Below are 16,330 nucleotides of genomic sequence, written 5' to 3' on the forward strand. Positions count from 1 at the left end.
CCATTTCCGGGATCAACTCAGACAGACGCATGCAGAGAGACAAGTTATAAAAGACTTATTTTTTTACATTACTTTCTGATTTACAAAACTGGTGGTCAGGATGGCCAGGGGCACCTATGCAACAAACAAGGGAGGGCCTTTTGTTTCAGTCTCCGAGGCGTCGCAACCATTTACAATGTCTGCACGGCTTCATCCACCTGGTCATTCCCAAAGCAGAACAGACCCTTGGATTTCATAGCCTTTCCTTTTACTCTGCCTCGAGGTAGTCCAACTAAGGAACAAAGTGATCACAACTGAGAACAAAGATGTCGCCTGGATAATAGAGAGACAATCGCACAGCTGAATGCCGCAGTTTGGTTTTACACAAAAAACACTGCACTCATCATCAGAAGATAGGATTTCAGCCCCAATTCCACTTTTGGAAACTGAGCAGCTTTAGACAGAGGACTGCCCTCCTTGGTCTCAACTCACTCCTCTATTAAAAGGAACCGTTTAGATATTAGAGCAGGCTGATATCTATCTAAGAGATTTTGCTCCGTACATTTAAATGAGTTTCCAGTTGTAGTACTTAGGTAAAAAACAAAACAAAAACATGGAATTGACAGCCCTTCCCTTAATACCAAACTCCTCCACTTCAGGGAATGAAAGTTAAAATCTGGAATTAATGCAAAGTTTTGAAGAAAGGCTGCAAGTACCATTAGCAGTTTCAGAGCCATAGAGAAAAAGACAGAAACAGCTGGCTGTGCTCTGGCTCTGATGTACATACCCTGGGGTGCCTCGCACCCACCACCTCTCAGCGTGCACCGCATGTGCCCAGGGATCTCCAGGGGAGCCGTGAAGAACCTGGATTCTGAAGATGGGGGCTGCCCAGGAGCTGGGGGTGGGCAACCTCTCTCAGCATTAATGAAGGAGACGGAGGAAGAAAGATGAAAGGGAAAACCCACCTTGAGCCTGGGTAAAACAAGGCCCAAAGAACATCTCAACAGATGAAAGAAACGGCAAAGTGCGTTATCTAAGAGAGGTGGCAGCTGGAAGGCAAAGGAAGAAAAGGGTGTGGGCAGAGCTGGGACCGTGGGGATGCAGTGAGGTCCCACTGTGCCCAAACTGCACCCGGAGAACAAAATCCTACAGAGACAGCAGCCAAGCTTTAACCAAACCACCACAAGTGGGCTGCACGCGGGCAGGCTGCCTTTGTGGGCCACGTCCACTGACAATGTAGGTCCTTCCTTTGCATGGGGCTCTATCTCCAACCACACGACCTGACATCAGATCTAGCTCTTATTATTTCTACGTGGAGCCTCTGCCCTCTCCTCCACCTCCCATCTATCTACTTGGGGCACACCTGTCATTTTGTTTCTCCTAAGAAACTGCAGAAAAAGGGACAGGTCAGGACACGGGCTTATCTTTTTTTCTTTCCATCAATATAAGAAGAGCACTTTCCTTTGGAAAACCGCCACCTTACACTCTCAGTCCAAGTAACTGGGGTGAGGCAGCCCCTACCCTTCCGCTCCAGGGATGGGCCTGTCACCCGGTCTTACCGGTAAGACCTCCGAGCCCCCCAGGACACAGTGACTGACCAGTTCAAGCGTCAGCACCAAATTTCAGATATTTCGGTGTGGGACCCGCTAGAAAAGAGTTGCTTCCGCTGGGCTGCAGAACCGATGGGTGCAAAACGGAAGCCCCTGGCTGCCCCCGCTGCCACACTTGAGGAGCACCTGGCTGAGGACAAAGCAAACTAAGAAGAAAGCAGAGCTGAGAGGGGTACAGAGTCCCGATGAGCTCTTTAGAGACCCTGGGCTTTCTATTACATGCAATGAGAAATCTCTTTTCTTCCACTACTTTGAGTTGGGTTTCTGTACACTTGCAATACAGAGTCCTAATTAACTTATGCAATTTGAAATCAGTGGGTACAATCAGGCTTTGGTGACAGTGCACCTGGGCTGTTTAATGCTAATACCCAGATGCCTCTAGACAGCTGTGAAAGAGGTGCATCATGCAAGAGGGAGCATCTGAAGCCAGTCCGTGGTGAGCGATACAAATCTGAGCAGGAGAGAGCAAGAGAAAGACAGATGAAGAACCTACTTGACGCCAGCTCTCTGAAAGGGCAGCAGGCTCGACACCAGCTTGGAATCCACTTTGGACAGGTCTGCCTTGGGGATGTCTGCCACGGGACACAGAGACGTCTTCTGGAGCTGAGCGGCGAAAGCCAGGGTGAGGGTCTTGGGCAGAGGATCCAGCTGAACTTGTGGAAGGCAGCGCACCCTTTCCACTAGAAAGGAGAACAGAGGTGTGTGAATTGGAGTGTTAATGTCCAGGATTTCTGGGGGAAAAAGAAGGGGCTTTGAGATACAAAGTTCAATGGCTGGAATTCTGCTGCATGCCATCTTCTCCGAAAAGTAACTGGAGAGAAAACTGGGTGCAGACAGGTGCATCGCAGAGAACCAGTTTTCCCTCTCTATTCCTAGCATCTGCAAACAAGAGGGCACTCAGTAATGCAAAATTGATCTTCACTACACTACACAAACACCAGAAAGAACTAAAGTGTTCTTGTGACCTATCTATTTTTAACCTCAAGTCATTTAAAAAATTATCTTAGTATTCCCATTCAATAAATAAGGACCCATATTCTTCAAAAATCAGCCCAGGAAAAGCAAGGCCTAAAATGAATAAATCTTGTCTTGTTTCCATTCTCCTTATGTTGTATTTTGGTTTCAATGTCTGAGAAGATGGAGAACTTTAAGCTATATGCTGTCACCAGGCAAGGAAGCACTGTGGTCTATGCAGAGAAGCTGTCAGGTATTTCCAAGAAAGATCAGTAGGACAGTAGTGCTATTTACAAACAACAACAAAGGGCAGAGTCCAGGCAAAGGCCACCAACTGACAACTGCACATGGCCCTGCACACTTCTGACCTTTTCCGTAAGAGAATAAGCAGCTCCTCTTGAGAGAGGTGAGTTTTACAGGTATTGGCAAGCTAAGGCCTGTGGGAAAAACAGTCTATTACCTGTTCTGGTGAATAAAGTTTCACTGGAACACAGTGGTGCCTATTTGTTTATGGACTGTCGTTTACCGCTTTCATGCCGTAACGGTGGACCTGAGTCGCTGGGACAGAGACCGCATGGCCCACAAAGCCTAAAATGTTTACTATCTGGCCCTTTACAAAAAAAGTTTACCAACCCCCGCTAAGCTTAGAGTCTAAACTATTACTAAGGGTGACCATGACTCTCTTTCAATTAAAGCTTATATTTAGGGGTCTTTACTTTCCTTCCATGTGTGCTGGTTCCAGACCCCAATATAATGGATGGGGAAATCTCTTCTAGTCAGAGTCTTTAACCCAGGTGGGAAAAATAAATGACCTTGGGTCTACACGGAAATAAAAGAAAATCAATTTCACTGATTTTTCTCTTTGAAGGAATTTAGCTTCACCTGATTTTAAAATTAAGAGGAAAAAGAAAAGCCCTTTATTCAATAGAGAAACAGAAAAAGAAGAAAAAAACCAGAGATATAAATAAAACATAATTCTGGGGGGCGGGGGATGGCAGGAGAAGACAAGTTAAAAATTAAAAAGTTAGAGAAAAGAGGATAGACCTAGAAATCCCTGGTAGTAGAATTATCATTAAACTTCTAATCACAGTCTGCTGTCCTACAGTTGTAGCTTTCAAGATGTTCTTCCCTTTCAACATTTCCTTTGAAAAATCTAACTAGCAGAGTTAGGAGGGTGACCATTGTTTACAGATCCCTGACTGCTCTTTACCTTTTACCTTTTCGGGGCACCCTGAGATAGTCATAGTAACCCACCAAGGGGCTGAGTTCTCCAGGAATCCAGAAGGAATCAAATAGAGAACTTGTGCCTATTTCACTTCTTCCCAATATTACTTGAAATTCTAAGGTTGTCAATTCTCTACTCCATATGGTCACAAGGTATTCGAAAAGTCTTCTGCCACAGCCATCAATTGGCAATTGCAAATACTGATGTGAATACGGAGGGCTGAGCCATCTACCGCCACCTTAAATTGTCTTGCCTTTTCAGTATATTTAAATCCATCTCTCTCTTTCCCTAAATATAAGTATCAGTTATTTCTGGAAACAGTTTGCATGAATAGAATCACCATGATAAGAAATCAGGTAAGGTTGATGGCTTAATATAAAAGAGTGCCCATATTGATGCAGAAATACACCGCGTGCTTCCAAATTAAATCTGAGCGTGCTGATTTCTGCACACTTCAAGAGACTAAGCACTCCACGTGCTTTCATTTTAATTCTAGTGATCTTCAGCAATCAAATACCTGATGAAAGCTAAGAAAGGGCTAAGGATCCGGCTGCTGTGAAACACAGTGCTTTGTAAGCATTATGTCCTTTCAGCCACTCAAGAGGAACAAAAACCACTTTCTACTCTGCTTCCTATCGACGACTAGCTCCCCAGATCCTCTGCTGGTTCAGTCAACTGAGTGTGTTTCTGAGACAGCCTCTATTCGCTGTCAACGACTCACTGCTATCCCTTCCCTGTGCTGGAAGACGACAGGAATGTGCAGTCTGGCTTCATGAGTCACAGAGAAGTGTTTCTGTAAAATAGCTCTCTGGCAGAACGGTACCGGGCCACACAGCAGAGAGATGTTAACGTTTTCAAATAGCAGCTGACAAGATCATTGAGGGGGACGAAGAACCCTTCTGGACTGTTGACAGGTGCGGGGAAAACAGAAGGCTTTATGCCAACTTCTCTGTGGGCACGAGGAAGCAAGTCACTTAGAAAAGAGGGAAGAGGATCGCTCTGCGACTGGCCTGACCTGGAGACTGCAGTCACCACGTTAGCAGTGAGCGCTCACACACTCAGTTCCCACCGTCATTTCTTAATTAGTTTCATGCGCACGTGGTCACTAGCTCAGGTCAATAATCTGATTTCACATACGACACCTAGGGGTGAGGAGAGAGGTGCAAGTTCCCCAGGTTTACAATCTGTTAACAGTGGAATTGGAACTAAACTGGGAACTGCAGTGTCCTGTAGCACCTCTTCACCTCGGCTTCTTAGTTCGTAGACCTGGGCTTCTAAGTTTCCTAGTGGGTCACATCACAAACTCAAAACTGCAATTTTAGTCAGACTTCATTGTGACCCTAACAAGGCTCCCGACAAGGAAAACAACTGTTTTCCTTCTCTGGGTCCAAATTTTTCCCAATCTATGAAAGGGGGAGAATCAGTCTTACATTCTATGAACCCCTGACTCTAGAATTCTTAACTCTACACCCATGGAATTATTCATATCAAAGGCAAAATCTTACGTGTGGCTGTTATGTGCATTTTTCTGGGTGAGGAATCCATTGTTTTCAGCAGAGGCTTCAAGGAATCTACGGCCCTCAAGACTTGGAACCATTACATAACGCTATGGAAGTTGCAAGTCATGGTTTTTCAACGTTACATCCATCTGCTAGTGCTGTAAATATCCTGCTTTTTGTTGCTCCATAAAAGTCAAAGCCTTTATAGCTCACATATTTATATGTCTTTCTGTGGTTGAAAGACAAAGGGGTGAGAGGGACAAACTCACTCCTACCGTTCATCAAAAATTCAGCTTTGGCCAAATAATCTGCTCTAAGTCACGAGTTCCAAATAGCAGACCCGAGGGGTCTCAGATCAACGTCAGCCATCCTCCTGCTTCAGCTAGTGGTGCCGACACTAAATAACTCATCATATTCAAACTTAACCTCGAGTTCGCAGCAAGTCTTTCCTCAAGGAATCAAAAGCTCTTCCCTTATATTTAATTTCTGTCAGTAGGGCAAATATGGATTAAACAGCCCATTTTTTACTGAAGGGACACATGGGACCCAGAATATTGAATTACCTACCTGACGCCGCATGGTAAGTCACATAAGGAGGAGACAGAGGGAAGAGACCCTCTTCCTTAAAGCCCTAGCCTGGTGGGCAAGACAGCCAATGATGTGGATTCCCACTCCCAGCCCCACTGAGCTGGAGCATGTCTCTCCCGGCCGAACCCTGGTACCAGAAAGTTCTCAGGGGGTCAGGCAGGAGGAACCTCCATTGTGCTGGCTGCACACCCACTGCAGAACATCGACGGTCTGGAAGATGGGTAACAGACTGGTATTCCAGGACAGGCTGAGCTATGACCACACCCCACCCCCTTTCTCTGGCATACTGGAATTCATTCACTGCCCCACCCAAGCAGAGCAGAGAAGAAAAATGATAAGCCCAAACTGGCTTCCCCTTCTTGTAGTTACATCTGTACACATGGCCCTTCCCTTGGTGAGACTCCAAAGCGCTTATTAAACGCTGATGCGCCCTGGTCTTGGCTTCTGCCTCTGGCAGGGCTCAGCCCATGATGAAGCCTGTAACCACTACGGCTCTCCAGTTTTCACAGACCATCTGGTTCTAGAAGTAAGCTGAGAGAGCCTGTTCTTAGAGGGAATCTAAAGTAGCTTCCATCTAAGCTCGGCAATCCTAGCTTGCCTCTGATTCCCCAAATCCACAAACCCTCACTTCTAATACTTCTGTGATGGGTGTGAGGTTTCACAGGCCTCAAGAATTTGACTAGTAGCGCCTCACCCTGATGGAAGATGAGACCCTGCATCTGCTTGGGCTGCTGTAAAGCCACCGTCCCAGAGCACAGGGTCATGGCTGCCCGAGACCAACTTCACCTTTACCAGTCCTGTACACAAGCATGCGAAGTTACCACGGTGGAGGGGAGGAAGGAGGTGATTCTTTCAAAATACATTAAATTTAAGGCACATAATTAAGGCTTAACAACAGCATAATATAAAGCAAGCAAGGTGGTCAGCTCACTTAGTTTACTGTACTCTTCCAGGAGAAAGTTCCACTTCCTGGTCTTGACATCTGCAATGACAAGAAACAAATAGGCAAATGTGACACCCTGCCCTCCTGCAATGTCACCAGACTTACTCATTCATTCCCTGCTTTCACAAACCCCCAGGAATCTCAGGTGATGTGGCTGATCTTGTGCTGGGCACTGAGGACACAGAGATCGAGAGTACCAGTAATCGAGACTTTCACAAAATTCAGGGAGCAAAGACAAGCAGACATGAAGATAGCACTGGGCTGTAAGCGTGGTGATAAAGGGAGCTATGGGGACACAGGACTGGGGACAGTCAGAAACACTCTGAATCTCCAAGGTGGGGATAATATTGTAGCTTGCACTTATTCACTGCTTACCTTAAGCCAGGCACAGTGCAAGAGACTCGTATGCACCATCTCATCACTTCCTCAATTCGCTATAAGCTGGGCACCATTATTAGCTCCATGTTGTACATGGAAAACAAGCTACATGTGGTCAGTGTGGTCTAACAGTCTATGTTCAAATCCCAGGTCTGCTGCTTCCTGGATGTGTGACTTTGGGCAAGTTATGCAACTTCCCTGTGCCTCAGTTCCACATGTGAAAAAGGAGCATCCTATAGCCCCTGCCTCACAGGGCTCTTGTGAGCATTACATAACATCTAAATGTAAAATGCTTGTGAAAGAGTTTCTGGCAAACAACGCACTCAAAACAAAGGTAAACAATGATAAGTTATTATTATTCTGCCATCCTCTGATTAGTACGGCGTAGCACAAACTACACATAATACTAACGAAGGGTGAGCATCTGGGTACCCAACATTGACTAATCACTTAGGTTCTCCTACCAATCGACCTTCTGAGAAAATCAAGCAAGCTTCAACTCAGTAAGTGCTTTCTGGGCAGCAAAAATGAATGCTTCTCTGTCTGGTCATTGAAGAAGCAAGGCAGTTAGGCAAAAGGCATCATGGATACTTTGAGTCCACTTCAGGAAAGAAGCAAGGTGGCCCAGGTGTAATCTGACAGAAAGACCAAAAGCAGACCGACTACTCTCGATGTGGGAATAGTGCAGGAGACCCTTTCTGACAATAGCTTGATCCTGACAGTGGCAGGGCAGCAAATGGGAAAGTCTGTGAATAAGTGCTATGGCAAAAAAAAAAAAAAAAAAAAAAAAAAAAAAATCCAATGATGGTGTTTTTATGTCTAGGGGCCGGGGCAGGGTTGGGTGTGAATATTTTCACTGTTCTCATTCCTCCCCAAACAGCAGATCATGTCAGGAGTGTGATTTCAAAGGCCACAGGTCAGAAGACACAGGTCATCGGTACTTGCCCTTTGAGGGCCACCCCAAGCGGAAGCCGAACACCTGAGGGGCCAGGGGAGGCAATGCCCTCTGGACTGAGGCTGGGCCCTGCACATTGTGTCTAAACCCTACTCACCAGCCTGCTCTCACCAGTCAAAACTCTCTCCATCTAAGGGATAAAAATGCAACAGCCAGCATCACCCGCTCCTGAAGGAACCCCGACCTTGATGAAAGCTCACTGGGCAAGTCATTCCACAGAGGCTTCCTCCATGATGCCGCCTGCACGTAATGTCTCAAAGGCAGGAGGTTTTAAAGGTCTGCTTTCTACTTGCCTAGGGAAAGCTAAAACCGTTTCAAGAATGGGAATACAAATCCATAAAAGCCACAATGTTTTGTAAAACAACACGGCCCGAGCTAAGAATGAAACCCAGGTGTTCAGAATCCTTCTGCTCTCTATTCCGATGTGGCAGCTTTTGAAGAACCTCACAAAAAATAAAGCAAAACTGCTTTGCTTTAGCTGGTGGTTTTCAATCCTGGCTGATGATTAGACTCACCTGAAGATTTTTTTAAAATGCCAATGCCCAGGCCCCACCTCAAGCCAATTAAATCAGTAGCTCTGGGTGGGAACCAGGCACCGGCTTTTATTCTGGGCATGGGGGTCGGCAATCTGTGATTTACCCACCCCTCCAGGTGGTTCGGAGGCATGTTCAAGTTTGAAAACCACTGGCTTAGTCTACCCAAAGGCATTTATTTTTATGGCAAATGCCTATTTTTCAAGCTCTACTAAGGACAAAATAAAACTAAATGGGTTTAAGTGGCTGAAGCAGGAACTGACCTGCTTCTACCAAGAAGACACTGCCCAGGTGACTGGGGAAGGAGTCTTCTCTTTGCGAGGCCTTTAAAGACAGAGCAGGCCCCACTATGTGTTCAACAATCTGGAACAATTTAGGGAGCATCTTTCTACAGGAAGAGGAGAAGGTTAGAAAGGCTCTACCAAGAAAGTTATTTCTGAACATTTAAAGAGAGGAAAACAGCCTAGTCTGAGGTCACAGGCCACTCTGCATCCTGGAAATCAGGCGGAGGCCAACTACTTGCCGTATTTTCTGGAATCCATCTGTTTAAACAGCGCAATCAGGTCTTCTGAATAGCTGATGTCTGCCTCAAAGCGGGCCCGGGAGATGAGTATGCACTGCCCTTTGACAAAGGCAAGGGAGGGAGCTACAGGAAGGCAGGTCTGGGCTGCAATTCTGCTGCTGCTGCTGGTAGAGGGTGACTCCACGTGGCCTTCGGCCCCTTCCAAAGGCTGCAGGGTGACAGCCTGGAGGTGCTGGGCTGCTTTCACTGCCGAAGAAGAAAAGGACAGAGGTGACAACCCGAGCGACTTTTAGGTGGCCCTGGCATGCTAAGGCAGGCACAGGAGGAGGGCAGGCGCAGGGTGAGGAGGAGGTTCGCTGGGCAGGCGGGAGAGAAAAAGCGTAGGCAGATGCGGAAGGTGTGCAGGTGTGCTTTAATTGGGGCTTCAGGTATTTCAGGATTTCCTGAATGTAACTCTTCTATTCCGTAGGTTTCCCAGTTTAAAAAAACTTTGAATTCAGAAATGAACAGGGGGGACAGGGATCTCACCAGGATGAGTAAACTTATCAGATAATTTCTGTGGCCATGTCAGAGAAGCCACCGAAGGACGTCAACACACCAGAAATCACCCCCTTAACCCTGTTCCCAGGTCACTGTTCTGTCCACCGCTGGGAGGACAAGGAAGGAGACACAGGATCATCAGGCCACAGATGTACAGTGTTGACCCTTATCTTCTCTATTACTGAGGCATTTTATAGATTAATAGATTTGACGACATAGAACTGTCAAAAAACACAAACTGAAATGAAAGGCAAAACTAGTGAATAAAGATATTTGCAAGAAATACGAACAGAGCTCATACTTTAAAAAACAAAATGCTAAGACCATATAAGATAAGATGTTAGGCAACCAATTCAAAAGGAGGAAAATGACTAATAGACATTTGGAGAAACGTGCAACTCCGCAAACAATCAGAGTAATAAAAAGCCATTTTTAACTTATCGCACTTGCAGGATTAGAAAAATAGATATCAGATAGGAATAAAACGTTTTGGAAAACAATTTGGCAATATACAGCAGGAGCCCTAAAAAGTGAGCATAATGGTTCAACTTCTAGGAATCTATCTCAACTAACACAAGTTGAAAACCCACAAATTTATAGACCAAGGTGTTCCTTACAGCTTTGATACTGGGGAAACAAGGAGCAAATTAATATTAAACAAAAAGAAAATGATTTACCCAGTATATGACACTTTTTTTTTTTTTCCTTGGTTGCACCACGCAGCATGTGGGATCTTAGTTCCCTGACCAGGGATCCAACCCATGCCCCCTGCATTGGAAGGCAGAGTCTCAACCACTGGACCACCAGGGAAGTCCCTATCACACATTCTTAAAATGGAGAATGTTACATAGCCATGAGTTTGTTTGTTTTTTGGAAGAAATTTTGGAAAAGACAAAAGACGCTATTAAGTACGAAATCATGTTTTTGGAGGTCAAAGTGGTTCAATAATGGACACGCACATTTTCATCACCCAGAATTAACTGTTTAACATGCACCATTAAAATAAAAGTGCTTTATGCAGGAACATTAAGTGAAAAAGGCAAGATACAGATTACATTACATATAGAAAACACTGTATATGCTAATGCATAGGAAAAAAAGGCTGGAAGGAACAAAACTAAAATGCTGACAGCGGTTAAGTGAGTGGGGACAGACGGGGGTGGGGGAGGATGGCTGGTTTCTCTTTGCACATTGACATACTTTCCACATGACCTTCAGTGGGTGTGTGGTAGGGTTAGAAAGGCAAAATTCAGAGGTGGACCCAAACAAATAACAGAAAGACTGAAAGTCTTCATATGTTGCATTAATAAAAAGTAAAATGTACTAAGATTGACACAGCAATCATCAACTATCCGAAAATTAAGAAACAAGGGTTAAGGCACAAATCCACGGTTGTTGGGAGAGTGTCCCAGGTATATCTTGGTAGAGAGCAGACTGAGTACGCAAAACACTGAGAAGGATACACAGCAGCTCAACAACTCCTAATCAGCAAAATTCACCTGAAAGCTATAGACAGAATCTTGTGCCCAATGAACTGTTAAAAAAAATACGTGGAGCATTACCAAAAACGACCATACTGCACAGAAAACCTACATGAATGTGCAAAAGCATCAGTCATCTGAGTCACCATGCATTGTGGTCAGAGGACAGGAGTAAAAAGAGGACAAAACAAAACAGAGACTTTTAAACAGTCTCTGTAGGTTACTTTTGATTACATATATAAAAGTATAAGAAAAGCAAAAAAAAAAAAAATTGACATGACATGAAAAAAACTTCGTAACAGTGGAAATCACTGGTCTAACATGAGTAATAACACAACACCAGGTATCAAGACCTACAATGTTAACCCAGAGCACTGGCTCTCCTCCCCCCAACACCTAATAAATGGATTAAAATAATGGGAGAAGCAAGCTCCCCCAAACCTAGTGTCAAACATTTCAAAAGGTAGAGGACAAGGAGAGAAACAGGAAGTTCTGCAGGGAGCTGTCCCATTACCCCCAGAAACTGTACTGGTGATGTCAGAGAATTCCACCTCGTGCCCCAAATCTGTGGAGGAGTAACCTCACCATGCATCCTCCACTCTCCCCATTTTGAACCGGGTGGGGACAGAAAGAGCATAGAAATGGCTGCTGGGAGGGAAGAGTAGAGCGGGAGATGGGGACACTCAGGGCTGACTCTAACAGAGGTTCAGGCTTCAGGAACTAGGACAAGGTGACAAAAACCTTGGTGTAGGACAGTAAACAAAGTCTCAGAAGACAGAGTGGTGCGCACCCAGGGGCCCTGACCACCACCAGACATGACACAGGCTGGAGCCAGCCTGGGCAACACCCGCTCTCCGCACTCTCGGGTTTGTGTTGTCTGCTGAACTGTTACCGTTCCTGGGAGCAGGGCCTGCACAGCTTCCTGGCATGGCTGGAGCCTGCAGTCCAGTGGGAACATATACTCTGAAGTCAGTGGCTTGGGTTTGAACCCCAGTTGTACAACCGATTGGCTGTGTGACCCTATGTTACTTACAGAGCCTCTCTGGACCTCAGTTTTCCCATCTGTAAAATGGTGTTATAAGGAATGAAAGAGTTAGCATAGATAAGGGCCTTAGAACAGCCTAGCATGTAGCAGGTTCTGTAAGTGCTAGCTTTTGTTAATATGACCGGTGCCCTCCTCCCAAGGACCTGCCTCATTAGGCTGGCCATGGGGAGAAGGAAGGAGAGCACTGGGATGGCGTCCCCAAAGTCATCTGAACCACAAGCTAGACTGTATCTGCTACTCGAGGAACTTTTCAATACCAGCGTCCCCCTGCATGAGGGGGTGACCACACGCCTACTTACTCAGGGCACCGTAGTCGGTCATGCTGAAGTTCCACATCTTGGTGGCAGGATCTGAAATGAAACAGAAGTACCTGGTTTGCCCACAGTAAGGTGGATGACTGCTGGTATGAGCTGTACTTGGACATCCAATAAGGGTTTGTTAAATGAATGAATGAATGCTAAGTTCAAAACAGTTGACTGAAAAGCCCCTACTGATGTACAAAATCCCCGTAGAGGACAAACAGCAAATATAAATGAGGATAATGCTTTGGCTCTGCCCTTCTGGGAGAACAAACCTGAGCGTGCCATGTCACCTGGCTGAGCCAGCTCCATCGCCTTTAAAATGCAAATAACACCTACTTCTCACAAAAAACTGTTTTAGGCTTAAGTGCTACACTGCATACAAAGCACCTGGCAGGGGAACTATTCAGCCATTCTCCATGTGGCCATGTGGCAGCCCCCAAGCATGGCAGCTGTTTGAAGGAACGTCTATTATAATAGGAAATGTGAGCTAAATAAAACAGAAAATTTTTAACAACTGGATGGATATAATGTGCCAATGCACTCTCTTCATATTTATGAGAAACTGTTAGATTTAAAGAGACTCTAGAAGTAGGAAAAAACATCTGGAAGAACTAGATGGAAGACTCATTACCGTAACGTCTGCTGGGCAGACTCTTAAACACTGCAATGAGCTCTTCATTGTACCCAATCTTCACCTGGAAACGATCACCGATTTTTATGCATGTTCCCTGCTGGGAGCCTGCTGCTTTGTGGAGTGGGGTCCCTGATTTCTGTTGTAGTCTTTCTTCTGGCCTGGGCATCACACTCCCTGAAACGTTCTGCCCAGAGGTGGAGGGTCTTGCCATCCTGGCCTCTAATTCAGGATCCCTGGGAGGCTGTCCAGAGGAAGAAGCTGTCGTCTCCTGGAAATTCTTTGCTCTGGCCAAAGGCTCATGAGTAGTGTTAGCAAAGGGTGTCGATTTGGTCTTGTGTGAAGCCTGAATCTGACCTTGCTCTAACCCATAAACCCAGAGCTGTTCGCTGGAGACCGCTGGAGGACTGTTTGCCAAGGGAGGGGAGATCCCAGCGAGAGTCACTTGATTTGGTGGACGGTGGCTCGGGCAGGCTGTGGGCATCTCTTCTTGCCTCTGCCATATCCCCTTTGCCTGCTCTGAGGTGCTGAGTTGAAAACTGTGGGAATTTTGAGGTCTCTGATCAGCATCAGATGAACTCCTGGGATTCTGTTGCTTGAAAACGGCACCATGGCTCCCTGACTTAGAAGGATCCTGGTGGAGGTGTGTGGAAGGGCCCTGCTCGGACTGGGAAGGTTTGGCAGCAATGCAGGAGCCCGAGACTGTGTTCTGATGCTGTCCTGCTAATAATTTCTCAGCTCTACGGGCCAGAGCCTTTTGCCGATTCTCTTCAATTTTTTTCCTCTGCTCCTCTGTAAGAGGCAAGGACATTTTAACAGGGAAATGTTCATGCAGGAATGTCAATCTTTAATCGGAAACTTGGCAAAAGCTGAGAAGGAAAAAACAATATTGAAATAAACATTAAATGTATGTATTTGCTTACCTTGATTTTAACAAGCTTTTGTCCCAGGAAATGCACAAGGAGCCAAAGGATATATGAAAGTTTCTTTTATAATCAAACACATACCCACACAGATAGTAGGTAGCATATGCCCAAAACCATGACTCTGACAAAAAGTAAAAAGCAAGGTCGATCAAATCCAAAGCCAAAAAGGTATTTCAACTGCAATATTTTTCTCCCTCTCATCCACCAGCCAACATGAGTTATCAGATCCCAAAAAGTTATACAATGCAACCTAAATCCGTCAGATAATGAGAAGGGCGACATTTCAAACTAGAAAGGATAATGGACTAGATTGACATAGACCAAAACAAACACATACCATGGCGTGACACTTGCTAAAACAGCCTCTTTCCAACCTGGAAGAAGGAAAAAAGCATTAGCATCACATACACTGCACACAAAATTCACCCCTCGAATACCATCGTTTTATCATTCCTGGCAAGTCAACCTGCAGGTGGTAAACCCACCACCATAGAGCAACGAGTGACTGACTCTTCTGGAAAAATAAGGAAAAAAAAAAAGTAATACACTCATTGTACAAATTCAGACGCTACATAAAGATGTACAGAAAAGAGTAAAATTAATGTGTAATCTCAGTATCCATCAATAACCACTGTTCATAGTTTGGAGTACAGTATAATTCTGATTTTTTTCTATCCATATCCATAGATACAGGTCATGTATTATCTTGGAAGACAGATAATTTATTACAAAATAGGATCATTATATATGTTCTGTTTTGTATCCCTATCCCGATTTCTTTTTTCCAATTAACTTACTTAGACCATTCTTCTATGAGCTGAGCCACTTTTACAATATTCTAGACCCAGGCGCTGGACACCAATTTCTCTGGCTTGATTCGAACTGAAGAGCCGCTACCCAATGTAACGCCACGCAATGTTTATAATATGACAAGGTGGGGGGGGGGGGCCTCTGAGAAGCGCCCGAGGGTAAAAAGGTTTCCTTCTTGCTGGGACTCTCTTTGACCAAAACTCCAAACATCGATCCCTAGAGACCTTCCACTTCCTCCAACCACCAGCAGTTAAGAAGGGGTTAGGGAAAGGCATCGTTCCCGAGCTCGGCTGCAGTTCTCAGGCTCCCCGGGTAAAACACTCCAGCCTAACTTTCCAATCAGCGCTCCGCTGCGCCCCCAGACTCTCCAGGTCCAAGGCCAGGTGCGCTGCCTCCACTAGCCAGGGGAGACGACGCCATGGGATGAAGTCCCATTGATCAGCCCCAAACCATAAAGCCATCCCACTACATGGACACCCCTCTTCTTTGTGCTGAGACCTGTGTTCCACCCCATTTTGGGGGCGCGCCTCTCCCCGACCTGGCAGTATGGGAGCGCCACTCCCACCCCTATCATCTCCACTTGGATTCACCCTTTCCGTTAGCCCACTCCCTGCTCCAGGGTGGCATCTGGTCTCGTCCGCCACCGCCGCCTTCCTCCCAGTTTACCTTCTCACTCGGTGAAGCCTAGAACGTGAGCCACGTTAGCGTCCGACCCCGAACCCAGGCGCGTCTCCAGGGCCGCCCCGAGCCAGGTCACTCTTCCGGGTGGCCGGTTAGGCCCAGTTACTCGAGCGCTGCCAGTTTGCTCGCCTTATTTCAGCAGCCAGGCCTCAGATGTAGTGCTGGTGGTGGTGGTCGCTCCCCGAGGAACTACACTTCCCAGAGGGCAACGCGGCCCCAGTTACGCTTTAAAAACTGAAAGACCTCAGACGGGAGACCCGAGCGGTGCTGCAGGGCCTTCTGGGATTTGTAGTTTGAACTCGGGGCCTGGCGAGAATTAGGAGACGCAACGTCGTGGGCGGGGTTGAAATGGTGCACCCTGGGAATTGTAGTCCTCGAGTCCCTCAAAGGTTTCAGCAAGCCCCAGACCGTGAAAGCCTGGGTTGTTGTTTCCAAAGCTGGAGTCACGCTGTCAGGAGTTGTCGGAGGTTTTTGTTTTACATGCTCTTCCTTATTTTTATTAGCACCCAGGAAGGAAGCAATATGAGCTGTGCAAAATGTACAACATCGTAGTAACACAGAGTTTGATTTGACAAGCCAAAGATAGTGCAACTGTGGGTAATCTCATAGTAATACGGAGAGACGGGCAGACGGATTTGGTAGCTCTTAACAAAAGTATCCCCAGGGGTATCCATTCCTGATTTGATAACCTTGCAATTTAAGCACCACCTGCTGTTCCAACCCCGAC

General features: G+C 46.0%; 1 protein-coding gene across 2 annotated transcripts in view; it reads right to left on the reverse strand.

The window, feature by feature from the left end:
- Positions 1 to 15,808, reverse strand: part of SMARCAL1 (SWI/SNF related, matrix associated, actin dependent regulator of chromatin, subfamily a like 1) — a 55,492-nt gene extending 39,684 nt beyond the window's left edge. The window contains exons 1-7 of one of the 2 annotated variants that reach the window (XR_004350681.1): positions 15,589 to 15,807; positions 14,450 to 14,486; positions 13,187 to 14,055; positions 12,553 to 12,603; positions 9,188 to 9,433; positions 6,787 to 6,837; positions 2,083 to 2,269 (exon numbers count right to left, since the gene is read on the reverse strand). Coding sequence is in view for 1 of the 2 variants with exons in the window: in XM_032637136.1 (XP_032493027.1) it covers positions 2,083 to 2,269; positions 6,787 to 6,837; positions 9,188 to 9,433; positions 12,553 to 12,603; positions 13,187 to 13,997 (1,346 nt within the window). In the remaining variant the exon portion in view is untranslated. Of the gene's footprint in view, positions 1 to 2,082; positions 2,270 to 6,786; positions 6,838 to 9,187; positions 9,434 to 12,552; positions 12,604 to 13,186; positions 14,056 to 14,449; positions 14,487 to 15,588 lie in introns of both variants that reach the window. The other variant, XM_032637136.1, reaches the window with a different exon arrangement.
- Positions 15,809 to 16,330: the final 522 nt, after the last annotated feature.

Source organism: Phocoena sinus, chromosome 7 (genome assembly GCF_008692025.1).
Source record: "Phocoena sinus isolate mPhoSin1 chromosome 7, mPhoSin1.pri, whole genome shotgun sequence".
Classification (NCBI taxonomy): Eukaryota; Metazoa; Chordata; class Mammalia; order Artiodactyla; family Phocoenidae; genus Phocoena; species Phocoena sinus.